Raw genomic sequence first — 22,404 nt, forward strand, 5'->3', positions numbered from 1 at the left:
CTAAAGAGAGTGGCAAAAAAAAAAAAAATGTCGGGAATTAAAAGCATCAACTAATAAGAAACCCTTTCATATTTTTAAGTCTGGTCTTTTGCAAGCATCTTAAGTCTCCTGATGAATAAGTCAGGTAATCAGGACCAGCTCTAGATAATTTAACATAGCATGTTACATAGCTAAGCAAAGAAGCCTGAAACCCAACAAATGTGAACCCAAAGGTCTATTCATGTTCAAGGACCTTTCTCTGTGTTGCAATGTCCACCATCTTTGTTTCAGCCCCCACTATACACTAAAGGTCCTCTGGCTTTCCAGACTCTTGAACTGCCCCTGACTAGAACCCTATCAGGGTCCCCTCAGAGTTCCAAAGGCTGACTTATATATACTTTATCTCCTCAAGGGGAAGATACAGATGGTTGTTTGCATCATCATGGGTACACGTGATGATCTCTATGGGGCCATTAAAAAGCTGTGCTGTGTGCAGACTCCTGTACCCTCACAGGTGAGTGGGAGCTAGGCAGGAGGCTCAGATGGAAATTCTAGCATCCCTTGAGGCTTGGAAAAGCGGGATAAATGTGTTCAAAAAGACTGAAGTCACTATTAGAAGCCAGCGTGTGTAGACCCAGCTGGTGAAACGTCCCCTTTAGAGTAACCTGGCGAATAGCAGATGCTCTTTGTAAATACTGCTTTCATGTTCCCACATGAGCACTTGTGCTTGTTCACAGCCAAGTCACCAGGTTGTTTCACATGACTGGGTTCTGAGAGTATAGGCGTCCCTTTGAAAGGGGAAAGCTGGCTTTTCCTATGGAGATTAATTTTTTTTTTACTCTGCATGAGATATTTTTGAAAGTTTTTATTGGCTGGTTTTTTGGTTTTCATTTGCATTTTGTGTGCACATGTGTGTACACGCATGCCTGACTAGAGACCCAGTTAGAGTTAGAACTGTTAGTGCAAAGTAAATGATCTGCCAGCTGGAGTTTCTTGAGCAAATGTAGTATTTGCTTTAGGGTAGTTTATGTTGTCTGAAAGGTTGCTAGTGTCCTCTTTCCCCATACCTTTTGGTCCCTCTATTACAGGTCATCAATGTCCGAACCATTGGTCAGCCCACCAGGCTTCGAAGTGTGGCCCAGAAAATTTTACTTCAGATTAACTGTAAATTGGGTGGTGAGCTCTGGGGAGTGGATATTCCTCTGGTGAGTGATGCTGAGATATGTCTTCATTCAGTTCATCTCCCCAAACAGTCCCGCCTGGCTATTTTCCTAATTTTCCTCCCAGAGTTTTCCATATTCTCATTGCCTTGTAATCAGAGTGGTTCATTGCTTGTTTTCATATAGGCCAAAAGCTTAGACTGGTTTTCACATTTTTAAATGGTTGAGAAAAATAAACATAAGACTTATATCTCCAGACACATGAAAATGGTATGAAATTCAGTTTTCACTGTCCTTAAATGCAGTTTTATTGGAACATAGCCTTACTCCTTTATGTACTACAACCTGTGGCTGCTTGTGTGTTGCAGTGGCAGAATTACATAGTTCCCCAGAGACCGTGTGGCTCACAAAGCCTAAGGTCTTTACTGATTAGCTCTTTACAGAAAGTCTGCCAATCCCTGATCTTGACAATCTCTGACTATGTTCACAGTGTTTAAAAATGTCAGTTTGGTTGCACCCTTTCTCCCCCTCTCCCCAGAACTTACTTTCATATGTTGCTTTGGGGTTCAGACAACAGTTCAACATGGGGTGACAGATTACTTGGATGTTTTGGTTTGTTTTTTGCTTTCTGACCCAGAAACAGTTAATGGTGATTGGAATGGATGTTTACCATGACCCCAGCAGAGGCATGCGCTCTGTGGTTGGCTTCGTCGCAAGCATCAATCTGTGAGTGCCACTCCTGGCTCTGTTGTGTTTGGTTACCTTATTTAAACACCTAGTCTTACTATAAAGCCATAAAATTTTTTGAGTATTCAATATTGTAGTAAAAGTATACTAAAATCCTTCCTTCTCTCTCTTCCTATAATATTAATTTGTGCAATTCCTTGTCACACGTCTTAAGTTTCTTCCCTGGCTACAGTGTAATCCCTTTCAGAATGGAGCCTGTGTCTTGGTGGTAGTGGATTTTTTCCCCTCCAGAAATGAGGGATTTTGTTTGTTTTTTCTGATTATAAAAATGAAGCTTGCTTATGTAAAAATCTCTGGAAATTGAGAAAGTGAAAATTCTTCATGGCTTATCTTTTGTTAACCACCACCAAAGATTTGGCATATATATACTTTTAGGTTCTCTTTTATGTACATATTAACACTTCTAGGTAGCTGGTGGACACACAAGTGGCATATTACTATATATTCTGTTCCTCATTTTTTGTGTACTTAAACTATATATTTTGGACATTTTCCCATATCAGTATAAATAAATGTCCATTGTTTCTTTTTAATTGCTGCATGGAATTTATTATATGCTACAGCACTATTTATTTAATCCTCTGTAGGTGGATATCTAGGGTTTTTTTTTTTTTTTCAATTAAAAACAGTATGGTAGCAAATATTCACAATTATTTATATTCTGTAGCTGCTTTACATGTATCTTTTACTTGCATCAGCATGTGATTTTACATGTACCATAAATGCATTTGCTGGGTACTTGTGTGACTGATACATGCAGAAGCCTGTGTGTGCTGACATTCAGATCTAGTCCTTCCTCTGTGGATGTGTGTTCATCTTTTCTCTTTCTTCTGTCCCCACCTCTGCCCCAGCACCCTCACAAAATGGTATTCACGAGTGGTATTCCAGATGCCTCATCAGGAGATTGTGGATAGCCTGAAGCTATGCCTGGTGGGCTCCTTAAAGAAGTTTTATGAGGTGAGGAGAACAGCAGTTTTAAAGTATCAGGGTTTTTAAGGACTGCCTTCCTGATCATTTGAAGAGGAAGTCTGATTTAGTGGGGCTTCCCCAGTGGCTCAGCAAGTAAAGAATCCTCCTGCAGTGCAGGAGACACAGGATATGCAGGTTCAAAGCGGATTCGATCTCTGGATGGAGAAGATCCCATGGAGGAGGGCATATCTCCTCCATGTATTCTTGCCTGGAGAATCCCATGGACAGAGGAGCCTGGTGGGCCACAGTCCATAGAGTCACAAAGAGTTGGATACAACTGAAGCGACGGAGCACGCAGGTACTGATTTAGAGAGAGGTATCCCAGATCGAAGGTGAGTTTCCCAAACAGACCATCAACAGGCAGCTCAGAAAGACTGCGTGCTTCTACTTGTCGAGCAGCTTGAAGAGCTCAGTGCTTTGATTTGGTTTGGTAAGTAATGATTATTTCCTGGCTTGTCGGCCTGTTGCCTATAAATATAATCTTTAGGGCCTTATCAGAAAAGTCAGGGTAAATTTCAGTGATTAAAGCAGCTTATTAATTTTCTCAGCTTTTTATGGCTGTTATTAGTCCCTGGCTCTTTTCATTTAGGTTCAAGATCAGTGCCTCCCTGAAAATCACCCCTAGAACTCCAAAGAATGCTGAGCGTGGAGAATTGCTGTCATTAAGCTGATACTGGGTCTGGGACAATGAGCAAGCGAGGTACTGAGTTTTGCCTTGGCCCGTACATCAAAGGAAGCACTGATAAGTGGCTTTCATTTCTTAGGGGTCAGAGTTAGCCCTTTGCATAAAGATTAAACAGCAAGAAATCTAATAATTTCTCATGATTAAGGTCAATCTTGAGAACTCTGCCTTGTTTCATTTTAGAGTAACATTTCCTACAGTGTCCTTCAAATAGTTTGATTAACATTGTGTAAACCAGAAATTCAATTTCTGTCTCTGAAGAATTCCACAATATGCTACTTTGTTACCAAGTTCTCTTGCACCTTCCTTCTTATTATTGCTGTTGTTTTCCTGCAAAGTTCTATGTGTCTTTTAGGCCATAGCTTGAAGATTGCTTCTGTGAAGCCTTTCTCTTATTCCCCCGTCTAATCTGTCCCTTGAAAGAAAGTGAAAGTGATTTAGTTGTGTCCAACTCTTTGCGACGCTATGGACTGTACAGTCCATGGAATTCTCCAGGCCAGAATACTGGGATGGGTAGCCTTTCCCTTCTCCAGGGGATCTTCCTAACCCAAGAATTGATCCCAGGTCTTCTGCATTGCAGGCGGATTCTTTACCAGCTGAGCCATGCTTAGCTAGACTTATTTTTTATGGTCCTCTCTCAAGGCCTTCTGTTTACATTCTGCATGGTGATTATCACATCCTGCTTTTTGTTAGTTGTTTGTATCTTTATTTATCTCTCCCTCTAGGTTGTAAATTACTTGAGCCCTGTTCAGTTATTGATGTCTGTGTAATAAAATACCCTAAAACTTCATGACATACAGTGAGCATTTATGATGTTCACTGTCAGGAAGTTGGACAGTGGGCTCCCATTCCTCTCCCTTTGGGCATCTTCATGTGGTCTTTTCACATGAGCTAGTTTAGGCTTCCTCAAGCAAGGTGGCTGGGCTCAGTGCTTGAGCATTCCAAGAGACTAGAGAGCCAGGTGGAAAATGTGTTGCCTTGTATACCTTAGCCTTAAAATCCATGTAGTGTCACTTCTACTGCATTTCTATGAGCCAAGTAGTAACATTGTGAATTTGCCTAACTTTTGGAGGGGTCAGTTTGGGGTAGGGGTAGACTTAAAGAAAAAACTAATATGCTCTAAAAAGTCTTACTTATATTCTCAAACTTCTATACTAATTATTATTCCCTTCTTATTTATTGGGCTTCCCTGGTGGCTCAGATGGTAAAGAATCTGCCTGCAATGCAGGAGACCTGTGTTCTATCCCTGGGTCATGAGATCCCCTGAAGAAGGGAATGGCAACCCACTGCGAATTCTGTTTGTACCTTAAAATAAACTTGTACAAAACTCTTTAGCATGGGAGTTAGCTTATCGTTTGCTAATCCTGTTCTTCCTCCAAGCAGTTATTTTTCCATCAGTATTATACATCCTGAGGAGGCTTTAACCCAACTTCACAGTATATTTGCTTATCAGTTCAGTTCAGTTCAGTCTCTCAGTCGTGTCTGACTCTTTGCGACCCCATGGACTGCAGCACGCCAGGCCTCCCTGTCCATCACCAACTCCCAGAGTTTACTCAAACTCATGTCCGTTGAGTCGGTGATGCCATCTAACCATCTCATCCTCTGTCGTCCCCTTCTCCTCCCGCCTTCAGTCTTTCCCAGCATCAGGGTAAGATTTTCAAATGAGTCAGTTCTTCGCATCAGGTGGCCCAAGTATTGGAGCTTCAGCATCAGTCCTTCCAATGAATATTCAGGACTGATTTCCTTTAGGATGGACTGGTTGGATCTCCTTGCAGTCCAAGGGACTCTCAAAAGTCTTCTCCAACATCACAGCTCAAAAGCATCAATGATTCAGTGCTCAGCTTTCTTTATAGTCCCAACTCTCATATCCATACGTGACAACTGGAAAAACCATAGCTTTGAGTAGATGGACCTTTGTTGGCAAAGTAATGTCTCTGCTTTTTAATATGCTGTCTAGGTTGGTCATAGCTTTTCTTCCAAGGAGCAAGGATCTTTTAATTTCATGGCTGCAGTCACCATTTGCAGTGATTTTGGAGCCCAAAAATATAAAGTCTGTCACTGTTTTCATTGTTTCCCCAGATATTTGCCATGAAGTTATGGGACCAGGTGCCATGATCTTAGTTTTCTGAATGTTGTTTTAAGCCAACTTTTTCACTCTTCTCTTTCACTTTCATCAAGAGGCTCTTTAGTTCTTCTTTGCTTTTTACCATAACTGTGGTATTATTTGCATATCTGAGGTTATTGATATCTGTCCCAGCAATTCTGATTCCAGCTTGTGCTTCATCCAGTCCAGCATTTCTCATGATGTGATTATCAACATTAGTATTATCACAAGACATGGTATAGTTGAATCTTACCAACAAGGTTAGTGTCACATCACAATGCAAGGTTATGGGTAGATATAACCTGAAATGTAAGAGTCAATAGTGACACATTAGTAGAGACCCTCATAGGCATGAATAATTAGTCCAGTTCATCATTATACTGTAAGACTAAAGTATCTCCCAGAGGCATTCCATTTAAGTTTTTAGGCTTCCATTCAACTTTGTCGGGTTCTGAAAGCAGCAGTTCATTTGCGATTTCAGACATCTGGTATTTTTGAGCTAACAGACAGTATCATCTCTTCTCTGGGACTCTTTTAAAAGAGACCGGTGTAATGCTGTAATTTCCTCATTGCACAACCATTTATTTCTTTATCCTCAGCTACCATTCTTATTATTTTCCATTTTTTAATTGTAACTATTGTGAAGTGGAATCTCACTGTGGTTTTAACTTGCATTTCCTTAATGATTAACCATGTTGAACATCTTTTCATGTGCTTATTGTCCATTTTTATATCTTCTTTAGAGAAGTCCTTTCAAGTCCTTATCCTGTTTTTCAGTTGATCTTTGTCTTTTTATTTTTGACTTGTAAGAGTTTTTGTTTTATATATTCTGAATACAGAACTTTTATCTGATGTATGATTTGCAGATATTTTCTCCCATTTTGTAGAGTTTCTTTACTTTTTTGATAATGTTATTTGATGCACAAAAGTTTTAAATTTTGATAAAGTCCCATTTGTCTATTTTTTCTTTTGTTCCTTGTGCTTATGGTATCAAGTCTGAGAATCTGTTACCTAATTTGAAGTCACAAAGATTTACACCTTTGTTTTTCTTCTAATAGTTTTAGAGCTTTAGCTCTTACCATTTAGGTCATTGATCCACTTTGAGTTACATTTTGTGTATGGAGTAAAGCAGGGGTCCATCTCTACTCTTTTGCATGTAGTTACCTGCTTCTCCCAGCACCTCTTGTTGGAGAGACTGTTCTTTACAGACTGGTATTGGCATCCTGATTAAGATTCAGTTGGCCAAACAAAGCTGTTTGGGTTTATTTCTGAACTATCAATTCTATTCCTTTGGTTTATTTGTCATCCTTAGGTCAGAGTAACACTGTTTTGGTTATATTGTTTCATTTTAGTTAGTTTTGAAGTTAGGAAGTCTGAGTTTTCCATGTTTTTTCTTTCAATATTGTTTTGGTTATTCAGATACCCTTGGCATTCCATATGAATTTGAGAATAGTCATTTTCATTTCTTTTTTCAAAAAAGGCCATTGGAAATTTGATAGCAATTGCATTGAATTTATAGATGACTTTGCAAATATTGTAATCTTAAATTTACCCTTGCAGTATGTAGACACAGGATGTTTTTTCGTTTATTTAGGTTGTTTCTAATTTCTCTCAGCAATGTTTTATAGTTTCCGTGTACAAGTATTTCACTTTCCTGATTAAGTTTACTCTGGATATTTTATTCTTTTGAATGCTACAGTTATGGAATAGTTCTCATTTTTGGATTATTCATGCTGGTGTTTAGAACTAACTGTTTTATGTATTAATGTTCAACTGTTCAACTTTTCCAAACTTACTAGCTTTAGTAGATTTTCCCCCCAATTCTTTTGGATTTTTTGTGTATAGAATCAATTATGTGCCAGTAGAAATAGTCACACTTCTTTCATCTGAATTTAGTTGCCTTTTATCTGTTTTTCTTGCTTAATTGCTCTAACTGGAACTTCCAGTACAGTTTTTAATAGAAGTGGTAAAAACAGGCATCCTTATCTTTTTCTTGCTCTTAGGTGGATACTTTTAAGTCTTTAACCATTTAGCATGATGTTAGCTGTGGGCTTTTCATAGACTCATTATATCATGTTCAGGAAGTTTCTTTATGTTCCTAATGGGGAGAGTGTTTTTATGGTGAAAGTGTGTTGGACTTTATAAGTCTCATTCATGTTACTGCCAAATTAATTTCAGTAGTACACAGAATATTGTTCCTGTGTGGTTCTATGGTGTGCCTCTTTCTTTGTGATAATTTTATATTAGGGTTTCCAGAGAAACAGAATCAACACAATGTGTGTGTGTGTATGTGTGTGTATTTTGAGGAACTGGCTTATGTAACTTACAGAGGCTTGCAAGTCCAAAATGTACTGGGTTGGCCAGCAGCCTGGAGACCCAGGGAAGGGCTGATGTTGCAGATTAAGTTTGCATTTATCCTAATTGATATTTTATGTCTTATTTTATGTGTCAGTTGATTTTTGCATCAAACTAGGAAATCTTTGGTCAGTATTTCTTCACATATACTTTTGCCCCTTTCCCTTTCTCCTCTGCTACTAAGACTCCCATTATTTGTATGTTGTTATGCTTGATGGTGTTGCACTGCATTTCAGAGGCTACATTTATTTTTCTTCCGTTTTTTTCTATTTCTCATACTGGATTATCTACTCTTAAGCCCCTCTACTGAATTTTTCATTTCCATTTCATTTAATACTTTCTGACTCCAAAATTTTTGTTGGTTCTTTCTTACAATTTTTTTTAAATATTATTTTTTGGCTGTGGTAGGTCTTCATTGCTGCTTGCAGGCTTTCTCTATTTGTGGTAAGCAGGGGCTACTCATTGTTGTGGTGTGTGGACTTCTCATTGCAGCGCCTTCTCCTGTTGCAGAGCACAGGCTCTAGGCACATGGGCTTCAGTAGCTGCATGTAGGCTCAGTAGTTGTGGCGCATGGACTTAGTTGCTCTGAGGCATGTGGGATCTTTGTGGACCAGGAATCGAACCAGTGTCCTTTGCATTGCAAGGCAGATTCTTAACCAGTAGACCACCAGGGCAGCCCCTTTCTTATAATTTCTGTATTTTTATTGGTAGTCTTTTTTTGTGTGAGATTTTCCTTAAAGTCTTGGATGTAGTTTTCTTTAGATCTTTGAACATTATTTAAAATGATTGGTTTAAAGTCCTTGTCTAGTATAACCAATGTCTGGGCTTCTCCAGTACAGTTTCTATTTACTACATTTTTTCATGTGAATGGGCTTTACGTTACTATTTCCTGGCATGCTTCATAGTTTTTTAATTGAAAGCTAGACATTTTTAATATAATGCTGATGACTGCAAGTCAGATCTCCACCCCCATGGACTGTTGTTGTTGCTCTTTGTTTTATGACTTTCCTGGCCTGATTCTGTAATCTTGGTAATCTAAACTGTGTGTAGTCACTGATATCTCCCCTTAGTTTAGCTTCACTTCAGTTCAGTTCAGTCACTCAGTAGTGTCTGACTCTTTGCGACCCCATGAATCGTAGCATGCCAGGCCTCCCTGTCCATCACCAACTCCTGGAGTTTACTCAAACTCATGTGCATCAAGTTGGTGATGCCATCCAGCCATCTCATCCTCTGTTGTACCCTTCTCCTCCTGCCCCCAATCCCTCCCAGCATCAGGGTCTTTTCCAATGAGTCAGTTCTTCGCATCAGGTGGCCAAAGTATTGGAGTTTCAGCCTCAGCATCAGTTCTTCCAATGAACACCCAGGACTGGTCTCCTTTAGGATGGACTGGTTGGATGTCCTTGCAGTCCAAGGGACTCTCAAGAGTCTTCTCCAACACCACAGTTCAAAAGCATCAATTCTTCGGTGCTCAGCTTTCTTCACAGTCCAACTCTCACATCCATACATGACCACTGGAAAAACCATAGCCTTGACTAGATGGACCTTTGTTGACAAAGTAATATCTCTGCTTTTTAATATGCTATCTAGGTTGGTCATAACTTTCCTTCTAAGGAGTAAGCATATTTTAATTTCATGGCTTAAAATAAATAAAATAGTTTAGCTTAGTGATCAGCTAATGACAGGATAAGAATTTCTTCAAATGCTTTGAATGTTCTGCATCCTCCAGCGATTGCTGGATTATTTTTACAGTTACTGTGGTAGTGAAACTGCAGATTTTACAGCTATTGCAAAGAAACAGGGATATGAACAAAACAAGTTAAAACACCACAAAGCTCAAGATCCAGACAGTTTTATCGAATAAATGCAGTTCAGATTCTTTCAAGCTCTAGTTAGTTTTCACAGCCCTAAAAAAGTTGCTTTTGACCCTTTGTGCAGTATGCTTGTTGCTTTTATGGTTGAACAGTTTTTCAGAGGTCCTTACTTTCTCATTCAAGAAGCATTTCTTGAGGAATGCTCTTGACAGTCTGCTTTTGTCAAGTGCAAGTATTTTTCTAGGTGGACAGTCATTAGACTTTAGAAGCCCCTAAAACTAGATCACACTAGAAAACCTCCATCATTTGGTTTTAGGACCCCAAGGGGCTACTTTCTAGGAATAAGAGTAATTAAAGCAAACTGTAGCTCACCTTTGCATTATTTAAAATTTTTGAATCAGATATGATGATCTGGTGTTCTAGTGTTTCCAAGTTTCTCATAGTACAAATACTCCAGGTACCTGGAAGAAACGAACTTGAATCTTCTCTGTGTGAAAAACATCGTTCCAGGCCCCACATTACTTGTATTACTTGCTTAACAATGTAAATACAAGCATACCTCAGAGATAGGATATTGTGGGTTCAGTCCCAGACTACAACAGTAAAGCTAGTACTGCAATGAAATGAGTCACAAGTTCTTAGTGTCCCAGTGCATATAAAAGTTAGTTTTACACTATAGTGTAATCTTATTAAATGTTCAGTAAACAAATATGCATATCTTAATTTTAAAATATATTGAAAAAATGGCACTGATAGACTTGCTCAACACAAAGTGACACAAACCTTTAATTTGTAAAAAATGCAATATCTGCAAAATGCAATGAAGTAAAGCACAATAAAATGAGGTATTCTATGTCTAAGCTATGTTAGCATTCAGTTTTTTAAAAGGAATATTACACACTCATGTATACATGTGTGTTTGATATAGTTATATACATACACACATATACATAAATATGCATTCAAAATACATATATACACATACATATGTGTGTATATATATATATATCATATTTATCATATATATAATTTGAGTTTAATTGAAAAGAAAGATTAAGTAGGTGAAAATACAAATAGACTGAAACACAGAGAGATGATGAGAGCTGTATTTGGGTTCTTTTTCTTTAGGGACATAAGCTAATTCTGGAAGAGGCAGCTGAAACACTGAAAAGCTGTGAAGCACTTTTGAAGTCTTTAGGAATCAAAAGCTAGAGGCCTGGGCCCCCACGTCAGTGTCATCTGGAGTCTGTTCCCCATTACTTGTGAATCTGAAGGGCTGCAGACTCTGAATAAAGAAGAACTGTAGGTAGACCAACTCTGAATTAATTTCAGTTCTTGAATATGGATTCAGGTAAACTCTGACTGCTAGCTTTACTGCCCATTTGCCAAAAGCAAATAAAAATCCTCTGAAGGAAGATAGTAGTATCCTGGGCATCACATTTTTTCTGCAATATCTAGCAATCAGTAAATAATAACCAAGGATTCAAGAGAAAATGAAGGAACTGAAAAACCAAGAAGATCTACAGATAATTGATCCAGATACACAGAGGATTTAGCCAGATGAATAATCAGATAGGTTTTAAAATAACTACACTTAATAAATTCAGAGAAATGGAAGATAACATTAAGAATTTTAGCAAAGAATTCTTCAGGAGTCCTATGGGGAAAAACTGAAATTTATAGAACTAAAAATTATGCTTACCAAAATTAAACAGTCAATGAATTGGTGCATTAGGTTGCTAAGGCTGCCATAACAATATCCCATGGATTGAGTGGCTTAAACAATAAAAGTTTATTTCCTCACAGTTATTATGTAGGGTAGGAAGTCTAAGATCAAGGTGCTGTTTTAGAGGGCCGGATTCTCCTGAGGCCTCTCTTCTTGTCTTAAAGATGGCTGTCTTCTGTGTCACATAATGTTCACCCCATGTATGTCTGTGTACCAGTCCCTTCTTATTAGAAAGACACCAGTCATATTTGATGAGGGCCCACCCCTGTGACCTCATTTAAACTGAATAACCTCTTTAAATAGATATTCCAAGTACAGTCACATTCTGGGTGTAGTGGATTAGGTCTTCAACACACAAATTTTGGAGAAACATATCTTTGTGCATAACAATGGGTAATCTTAGTTTAGGCTTAATTGAGGAAATAAAGAGACCATTAAAATATAGGTAAAAAAATAAATTTCACTGAGATACAGAGGGTTAGAAAATATAGCAAGGCAACAGACATGGGAGTTACGGAGTTAAAATATAATACACACATAAGTGGCCCAGAAGGAGGTAAGTGAGAATAGAGGGCAGAAAAGACAATGGTAAAGAATATTCTAAAAGTGATAGAAAACACATCAAGTCATAGAGACAAGAAATCTGTCAAATCCCAAGCAAGATATAAAAGGTGCACTTAGGCACATTATCGGAGAAGGCGATGGCACCCCACTCCAGTACTCTTGCCTGGAAAGTCCCATGGATGGAGGAGCCTGGTGGGCTGCAGTCCATGGGGTCGCAAAGAGTCGGACACGACTGAGCAACTTCCCTTTCACTCTTCACTTTCATGCATCGGAGAAAGAAATGGCAACCCACTCCAGTGTTCTTGCCTGGAGAATCCCAGGGATGGGGGAGCCTGGTGGGCTGCCGTCTATGGGGTCACACAGAGTTGGACACGACTGAAGTGACTTAGCACCAGCAACAGCAGGCACATTATAATAAAACTGTTGAAAGTAAAGACAAATATATATATGTACCTGTTATGGAGAAGGCAATGGCAACCCACTCCAGTACTCTTGCCTTGAAAATCCCATGGATGGAGGAGCCTGGTGGGCCGCAGTCCATGGGGTCGCTAACAGTTGGACACGACTGAGCGACTTCACTTTCACTTTTCACTTTCATGCATTGGAGAAGGAAATGGCAACCCACTGCAGTGTTCTTGCCTGGAGAATCCCAGGGATGGGGGAGCCTGGTGGGCTGCCGTCTGTGGGGTCGCACAGAGTAGGACACGACTGAAGGGACTTAGCAGCAGCAGCAGCAGCACCTGTTAAGACATATTATGTATATACACACCTGTTAAGGAAAACAAGACACTTATCTTCAAGGAGCAACAAATTGACAGATAGTGAACTAGTCAAACAGTTTGAACCACAAGATAAAGAGTAGCTACAAAATGCTGAAGGAAAATAACTACCAACATAGAATCTGATACCCACTAAAAGTAACTTTTAGTAAGGTGAAAAAAAGACTCTGTTACTGGCAGATTTGCAGTGAAGGCATATACTAAAGAGCGTTTTTCACCTAGAAGGAAAATTATCCCAGAAAGAAATGTAGAAATGGTTAAAGGAATAAAAATAGGAATAAAAGTGCCAAACATGGGCATAAATTTAAATGAATGCCCACCATCTAAAATAATTAATGTTTTTGAATGGATATGTATTCATTTGTGTGTATAAATTTCAAGTTAATGACAATAACATCATATCTTGGAGATATATCTGGGAGAAGTAAATGAAATTCCAATGCCTTGAGTTTCTTTAATTGTTGAGGAAAAGGTGAAAGTACTAATATATATTATATTTTGATACACTAAAGAGTTATGTTGTAATTTCTGGGGTAGCCACTAAAAGAATAAAAGAAGAGCATGCAACAATTGAGACAAGAAAAGAGAAAATGAAATAATAAAGTTTTTAAGGAAAAAATATAGATTAGGTGAAACAGCAGGCGATACCTGGACCTTGAATATGTCATGCTAAGTGAAAGAAGCCAGTCATAAAGGACCACACATTCACATATTACATGAGTCCATTCATCAGAAATGTTTAGAATAGTCACATTTTTAGAAACAGAAAGTAGATTAGTGGTTGCTTAGGGCTAAGTTAGGGAGAGAGTAAAAGATGTAGAGTGGTGGTAGTTTTAAGAGTCTGGGGCTTCTTGTTGAGGTGATGAAAATGTTATAAAATTGATTGTGGTAATAGTTGTATATATCTGTGAATCCACTAAAAACCATTTAATTTTACACTTTAAATTGGTGAATTAAATGGTATATGGATTATCTGAATAAAGGTATTTTTAAGAAAATTAACCTTATAGAAATTCTGGCATTCTAAAATGTAATAAATGAAAATTTCAGTATGGGGGCTTAACATCAGATTTGATTAGGCAGAAAGATATAGCTAGAAATTTGAAGATAGGTCAGTTGATATCATTCAGTGTGAAGAAAAAAAGAAAAAATAAGGAATTCTAACAGAGGCTCGGAGATCTGTGGGACAACATCAGCCATAGCAATATGAACATAATGTGATTCCCAGAAGGGGAGTAATGAGAAAGGATAAGGAAGAAAGAACACTGGAGGAGACAATAGCCCCAAATTCCCCAAATTAGTGAAAAAAATCATTCATCCAAGAGGCCCAATGAACACTAAATAGGAAAAACTCAAAGATACCCACACTGAGACACAACCTAGTAAAACTGCTAAAAGACAAAGAGGGCATCTTGAAAGCACCAAGTGAAAGCCACTCGTTGTGTTCAAGGCATCTTCAATTTGATTAAGAGCTGACTTCTCATCAGCAGTCGTGGAGGCCCGAAGGCAGTCAGATGACATACTGCAAATGCTGAAAGAAAAAGAAGGTTGAATAGGAATTGTATATCCAGAAAAGCTCCTGTTCAGAAATGAAGGCGAAACCTTGACATTGTGTTCAGTGAAAGAAGCTAGACATAAAAAGTCATGTATTTATATTATTCCATTTCTATGAATAGGCTTCCCAGGTGGCACTAGTGGTAAAGAACCTGCCTGCCAATGCAGGAGACATAACAGATGAAGGTTGCATCTCTGGGTTGGGAAGATCTCCTAGGGGAGGGCATGGCAATCCACTCCCGTATTCTTAACGTGGAGAAGCCCATGCATACAGGAACCTGGTGGGCTACCGCACAGTCAGACACTACCGAAGTGGCTTAGCATGCATATCTGAAATATCTGGAATAGGCGTATTTGTAGAGACAAAACAGAGATTGCTGGTTTCCAGAGAATGAGAATGCTGGCAGGAATAGGGAGTAACTGCTGATGGGTACAAGGTTCTTCTCAGGGTGATGAAAATATTATTGAAATAAGTAGTGTTGATAGGTATATAATTTAGTGAATATACTAAAATCTCTGAATTATACTCTAAAATGGTGATTTTTTGTGATTTATATCATTTTTTTTTAAAGGAGAAAGTGTAACATTCTGAGATAAAAGCTGGGGGGATTTGTCACTAGCAGACTGCAAGAAGTACTTAAGGGAGTCCTTCATGTAGAAATGAAATGACATAGACAGTAACTTGTATCCACATGAAGAAATAAGTAGCCCGGGAAAGGTAACTATATAGATAAAGGAGAGAAAAAATATATTTTTGTTTGTAACTTTTCTTCTAGTTTGTGTTTTAAGAGACAAAGACAAAAAGCAATAATTATAATTGGATGTGTATACAGTATAAATATATAATTTGTATGACAAAGTTACAAAGGGGAGCAGAGGGAATAGAGGCATATAGAAGCAAAGTTTTTGAACAATACCAAAGTTAACTTTGTATTAATTGACCAAATGAGATTGTTGTAATATGTTAATTGTAATCCCCAGGTGAAACACTAAGAAAATAACTCAAAAATGTAAGAAAAAGAATGACGAGGGAGTTAAAATGGTAACTAGAAAATGCCTGTTTAATACAAATTAAGACAGTAGAGGAAAAATAGAGGGACAGAAAAGATATAAGGCATGTGGAAAACAAATAGTAAAATGGCAGATGTAAATTTTACTCTGTCAGTAATTGCACTAAATGTAAATGGACTAAACACCATTCAGAAGTATAAATTAGTAACTTAGATTAAGTGAAAATATGAAGATGTACTTTCTACACGAGACATATTTTAGTTTCAAAGACACAGTATGTTGAAAGTAAAAGAAGAAAATAAACCATGGAAATAATAACCAAAAGAGAGCTGGAGTAGCTATACAAATAGGCCAGATAGACTTTAAGACAGCAGTTGTTACTGGAGACAAGAAAAGACATTTGTAGTAGCAGAAGGGTCTGTCCATGAGAAGATCATAAAGCATAAACTCATGTGAAACTAGCAATATAGATCCAAAAATATATGAAACAAAAACAAATATAAATGAAAGGAGAAATAGACAATTCATTAATAGATGGAGATTTCAAAATTCCATTTTCAGTAATGGATAGAACAAGTAGAAATAAGATCAACAAGGAAATAGAATATTTGAACAATTCTGTGGTCTAACTCAACGTAACAGACATTTACAGAGCACCCAACAACAGAACTCCTATTCTTCGCAAATGTACGTGACGTATTCTCCATGATAGAATGTATGTAAAACAAGACTCAGTACATTTAAAAAAATTAAAACTCTGCAAAATATGGTCTGAAACCACAACTAGCATGAAATTAGAAGTTAATACAAGGGACATTTGGGAAAGTCACAACTATATGGAAATTAAACAATACTCTTAAGTAACCAAGAGGTCAAAGAAGAAATCAAAGGGGTAGTTAGGAAACAATTTGAGATAAATGAAAATAAAACATACCAAAACTTGTGGATGTATGTAAAGCAGTAGTTAGAAGAAAATGTATAGCTGTAAATGAGTGAGTGAGTGAGTGAGTGAAGTCTCTCAGTCGTGTCCGACTCTGTGCTACCCCATGGACTGTAGCCTACCAGGATTCTCCATCCATGGGATTTTCCAGGCAAGAGTACTGGAGTGGGTTGCCATTTCCTTTTCCTGGGGGTCTTCCCAACCTAGGGATCGAACATCTGCATTGTAGGCAGATGCTTTACCGTCTGAGCCACCTATATTAAATAAGAAAAATCTCCAAACAACCCAAGTTCCATCTTAAAAACTGGAAAAAGAAGAGCAAACTAAGCTCAAAGCAAGAAGGAAAAAATTGATAGAGGTTATAGCATAGATAAGTGAACTGGAACACTGAGAAACAACAGAGAAAACCAGTGCGACCAAAAATTGATTATTTGAAAAGATCAACAAAATTGATAAGCCTTTAGCTAGCACCCATGAAAAAGGGAAGAATCAAGATACTAAGATCAGGAATGAAAAAGACTGACCTTGCAGAAATAAAAAGGATTTTAGGAAATGAACAACTATATGCCCAGAAATTAGATTACCTAAGTGAGATGGGCAAACTCCAAAAAAGGCACAAACCATCAAAACTTTTTAGTTATACCAAACATTGAAAGAATATTCTTTCACGAACTCTTCCAAAAAATAGGAAAGGAGGGAACATTTTCCAGTTTGTACCATAAGGCCAGTATTACCCTGATACTAAAGCTAAACTGGTTCCAAATTGGGAAAGGAGTATGTCAAAGCTGTATATTGTCACCGTGCTTATTTAACTTACATGCAGAGTACATCATGTGAAATGCTGGGCTGGATGAAACACAAGTTGGAATCAAGATTGCAGGGAGAACAGCCTCAGATATGCAGACAATACCACCCTTATGGCAGAAAGCAAAGAGGAACTAAAGAGCCTCTTGATGAAAGTGAAAGAGGAGAGTGAAAAAGCTGGTTTAAAACTCAACATTCAAAAAACTAAGATCTTGGCATCTAGCCCCATCACTTCATGGCAAATACCTGGGGAAACAATGGAAACAGTGTTTATTTTCTTGGACTCCCAAATCACTGCCCATGGTGACTGCAGCCATGAAATTAAAAGATGCTTGCTCCTTGGAAGAAAAGCTATGTCAAACCTAGACAGCATATTAAAGAGCAGAGATGTTACCTTCCCAACAAAAGTCCGTTTAGTCAAAGCTATGGTTTTTCTAGTAGTCATGTATGGATGTGAGAGTTGGGACTATAAAGAAGGTTGAGTGCTGAAGAATTGATGCTTTTGAACTGTTGTGTTGGAGAAAACTCTTGAGAGTCATTTGGACTGCAAGGAGATCCAACCAGTCAATCCTAAAAGAAATCAGTCCTGAATATTCATTGGAAGGACTGATGCTGAAGCTGAAACTCCAATTCTTTGGCAACCTGATAAGAAGAACTGACTCACTGGAAAAGACCCTGATGCTGGGAAAAATTGAAGGCGGGAGGAGAAAGGGACGACAGAGGATGAGATGGTTGGATGGCATCACTGACTCGATGGACATGAGTTTTTGAGCAAGCTCCAGGAGTTGGTAATGGACACGAAAGCCTGGCATGCTGCAGTCTCTGGGGTCACAAAGAGTCAGAGACAAATGAGTGACTGAACTGAACTGAAAGCTAGACAAAAATATCATAAGAAAATGGCAGAAGATTTCTAGACTGGAAATGAAGTTAAAGTATGCCTTTTAAAATATTTATTTTATTTGTTTATTTGTTTGTACCAGGTCTTAGTTGCAGGTGGGATCTTTAGTCGTGGCATGCAAACTCTTAGTTATGGTACGTGGGATCTGGTTCCCTGACCAGGGATCGAATATGGGCCCCCTGCATTGGGAGCATGGAGTCTTAGCACTGGGCCACCAGGGAAGTCCCAAGTTAACTCTCTGTATCTATTTGACATTGTCTTACATACAAAAAACCATAAAGAATATGTGTATACACACTATTGTAGCTAATAAAAGTTCAGCAGGGTTGAAGATACAAGATTAATATGCTGTAATCAACTCTTTCTCTAAGCCACTATTGTATTCCTACAGAAAGAGGAAACTTTGGTCACAGAGTCATAGAAGGCCATATAAACAAGCAGAGACACATACAACAGAAGGTGGCACTGAAAAGGTGGAAATGAGATTGGAGTGATGTATATACAATCCAAGAAACACTAAGGATTTTCAGAAACCACCAGAAGCTAAAGTAAGGCAAGGAAGTATTCTTTCCTAGGGCTTTTGGAAGATGCATGTTGCACTGCTGATAACTTCAGTTCTGGACTTCTACCCTCTAGAAATGTGAGAGAGTACATTTCTGTTGTTCCAAGCAACTCAGTTTGTGGTTGTTAAAGCAACCCTTGAAAAGACTACAACAACCTAGTGGGTTATATTCCAGTTATGCAAGGTTGGTTCAACATTTTAAAATTTGTATACAGTCCATCAGTAGGCTCAAGAAGAAAAATCCTGTCACACCAATAGATGCAGAAAAAGCATTTGACAAAAATCAGCTCCCATTCGTGATTTAAAAAATAAAAAAGCCTCCCAACAGACTAGCACTATAGGAAGAACTTCATAAGCTTGATAAAGAACACCTACAAAAATCCTGCAGCTAACCTTGTACCTAATTCTGAGAAACTACATACTTCCCCCTAAGATCAAGAACAAAGTGTTTCTTCTCTCACCATTCCTATTCAGCATCATACTGGGAGTCCTTGCTAATGCAAAAAGACAAAAAGGAGTAAAACTTATACAGATGAAAAGGAGGGGAAAAACTTTACAGGTAGCATGTCTACATAGACATCTCAAGAAATCAACAACAAAAAAGAACTCTGCTGGAATTATAAGGTTGCAGGATACAAAGTAAATTTACAAAATTAAATGGCTTAAAAAAAAAAACCCACATAATCAATTCCTTTTCTATATACCAGCAATGAACAATTGGAATTTGAAATTGAAAGCCATACAATTTGTATTAGCACCAAAAAAAGAGAAATATACAGATATAAATCTAACAAAGTTTGTGTAAGATCTACATGAAGAAAACTCTTAAAACTCTCGTGAGAAATATCAAAGAATCTAAAAAAAGGGAGAGCTATCCCATGTTTATTGATAGAAAGACTCAATATTGTCAAGATGTCAATTCTTCCCAATTTGATCCATAGATTCAGTGTAGCACTAGACAGAATCCCAGCAAAGTTTAAATGGAAAGGCAAAAGACACAGGGTAGCCAACACAGTATTGAAGAAAAACAAAATCAGGGGACTTAGGCTGCTGTAGATCTACAGGAATATAGATGGTGTGGTGTTGACAAAAGAAGACAAGGTAACAGCCCAGAAATAGACCGGTACAAATACATTCCAGTGATCTTTGATAAAAGAACAGGGGCACTTCAATGGGAAAAGGAGACTCTTCAATAAATGGTACTGGAATAGCTGCCCAGCCACATGGAAAAAAAAAAAAAAACAACCCAAAAAACAGTGACAAGAAAAACCACAAACTATATCCAGACCATATATGTTTCACAAAAAGTAACTCAAAATTATCACAAATTTAGTGTTAAAATACAAAACTGTAAAAGGTATAGAAATTCTTGGTCACCTTGGGTTTGGTGATGACCTTTTGATACCAAAGCACTATTACCATGTGGACATTTCACTGTCCATGAAAGAACTGATGAACAGAACTTAATTAAAATTTTAAAAAACTTCTGTGAAAGACACTAAGAGAAGGAAAAGAAGCTACATATTCAGAGGAAATACTTGTGAAACACATATATGATAAAGTCCTGTTACTTAAAAAACAGAATTATTAAAAACTCAGAAGTAATAAGATGGGCAAAAGACTTTGAACAGACTTCTCATCAAAGAACATATACAGATGGCAAATAAGTATATGCAGAGATACTCAATATAATATTGCTGCTGCTGCTGCTAAGTCGCTTCAGTCGTGTCCGACTCTGTGCGATCCCATAGACGGCAGCCCACCAGGCTCCCCCATCCCTGGGATTCTCCAGGCAAGAACACTGGAGTGGGTTGCCATTTCCTTCTCCAATGCATGAAAGTAAAAAGTGAAAGTGAAGTCGCTCAGTCATGTCCGACTCTTTAACGACCCCATGGACTGCAGCCTACCAGGCTCCTCCATCCATGGGATTTTCCAGGCAAGAGTACTGGAGTGGGGTGCCATTGCCTTCTCCTCAATATAATATTAGGGAATGCCAAATTTAAACAAAGTACCACTGCACATCTTTCAGAATAGCCAAAGTCCAAAAACTGACACCACCAAATGCTGGTGAGGATGTAGAGCAATCTCGCGTCATTGCCTGAGGGAGTGTGGAATGGTGCAGCCATTTTGGAAGACAGTTCAGCAGTTTCTTACAAACTAAACATTCTCTTACCATACCATCCAGCAGTCATACTCCTTGGTACGTACCCAGATGAGTTGAAAGCATATGTCTACACACACAAACAAAAATTACACAATTTTTATAGCAGCCTTATTTACAATCGTTAAAACTTGGAAGCAACCAAGATGTCCTTCAGTAGGTGAATGGACAAATAATCTATAGGACATCCAGACAGTTACAAATTCATCAGTAAACAGAAATGAACTATTGAATTAGGGGAAGATCCAGAGGAATCTTAAATGCATAATAAAGTGAAAGAAGCATATCTAAAAAGGCTACATACTGTATGATTCCAACTACAGGACAGTCTGGAAAAGACACAAAGTATGGACACAGTAAATAGATAGTGATTACCAGAGGTTTGGGAGGGTGAAGATAGGATAAATAGGGAGAACAGGGGATTTTTAGGACTGTAAAAATATTGTATATGATACTACAAATGACATGTGACAAATGTAGACAAATGACATGTATTTTTCAAAGCCTATAGAATGTACGAGAGTAAACTCTAATATAAACTGTGTGCTGTGCTCAGTCACTCAGTCGTGTCTAACTCTTTGTGACCCCATGAACTGTAGCCTGCCAGGCTCCTCTGTCCATGGGATTTTCCAGGTGAAAATACTGGGGTGGATTGCCATTTCCTATTCCAGGAATCTTCCCAACCCAGGGGTTGAACCCAGGTCTCCTGCATCTCCTCCATTGGCAGGCAGATTCTTTACCAATGGGCCACCTGTTGACTTTAGTTGATAATAATATATCAGTATTCATCATTTGTAACAAATGTCCTATTCTAATGTAATATAGTAACAATGGGGGAAATTGTGTGATTGGTGGGGAAGGTGTATATGGGAACTCTGTACTATGGCCTCAGTTTGTTTGTAAACTTAATACTGGTCTAAAAAACAAAGTCTTTATTTAAAAACATGCACATATGATGGGATGCTACCACAACTCATACTAAAGTGCAAGTTAAAGTTGCTCAGTTGTGTCCTGACCCTTTGTGACCCCATGAACTGTAGCCTGCCAGGTTCCTCTGTCCATGGAATTCTCCAGGCCAGAATACTAGAGTGGGTTGCCATTCCCTTCTTTGGGGGATCTGCCCAACCCAAGGATCAAGCCCAGGTCTCCCACATTGCAGACAGATTCTTTACCATCTGAGCCACCGGGGAGCCCACACACACACTAAGATGACTAAAATAAAAAAGAGTGTTGTTGAGTATGTGGAGAAATTGGAACCCTCATGCATTGCTGGTGGGATTGCCAAATAGTTGAGCTACTTTGAAAAACAGTTTGGCATTTCTTCAGAATGTTAAGCATAGTTACAGGAAACCCAGCAATTCTACTCCTAGATGTAAACCAAAAGAACTGAAAGCATATGTCCACACAAAAACGTGTATATGATGATCATATAGCAGTATTATTCATAATAGCCAAAAGTGAAAATACTCCATATAATTGATGAATGGACAAACAATGTGATGGAATACTATCTGGCAGCATAAAGGAATGAAGTATCGATACATGGTACAACATGGGTGAACTATGAAAATATTATGTTCAGTGAAACTGTTTAGTCA

At 38.2% G+C, this 22,404-nt stretch overlaps 1 protein-coding gene across 5 annotated transcripts in view; it reads left to right on the top strand.

Moving 5' to 3' along the window:
- Positions 1-22,404, top strand: part of PIWIL2 (piwi like RNA-mediated gene silencing 2) — a 76,803-nt gene that overhangs the window by 45,612 nt on the left and 8,787 nt on the right. For 4 of the 5 annotated variants that reach the window (XM_025281861.3, XM_006047911.4, XM_025281862.3 and 1 more), the window contains exons 17-20: positions 392-493; positions 1,068-1,184; positions 1,777-1,865; positions 2,738-2,843. In XM_025281861.3, coding sequence (XP_025137646.1) covers positions 392-493; positions 1,068-1,184; positions 1,777-1,865; positions 2,738-2,843 — 414 coding nt within the window. Of the gene's footprint in view, positions 1-391; positions 494-1,067; positions 1,185-1,776; positions 1,866-2,737; positions 2,844-10,935; positions 11,285-22,404 lie in introns of those variants that run through there. The other variant, XM_044940109.1, reaches the window with a different exon arrangement.

Source organism: Bubalus bubalis, chromosome 3 (genome assembly GCF_019923935.1).
Source record: "Bubalus bubalis isolate 160015118507 breed Murrah chromosome 3, NDDB_SH_1, whole genome shotgun sequence".
Lineage (NCBI taxonomy): Eukaryota > Metazoa > Chordata > Mammalia > Artiodactyla > Bovidae > Bubalus > Bubalus bubalis.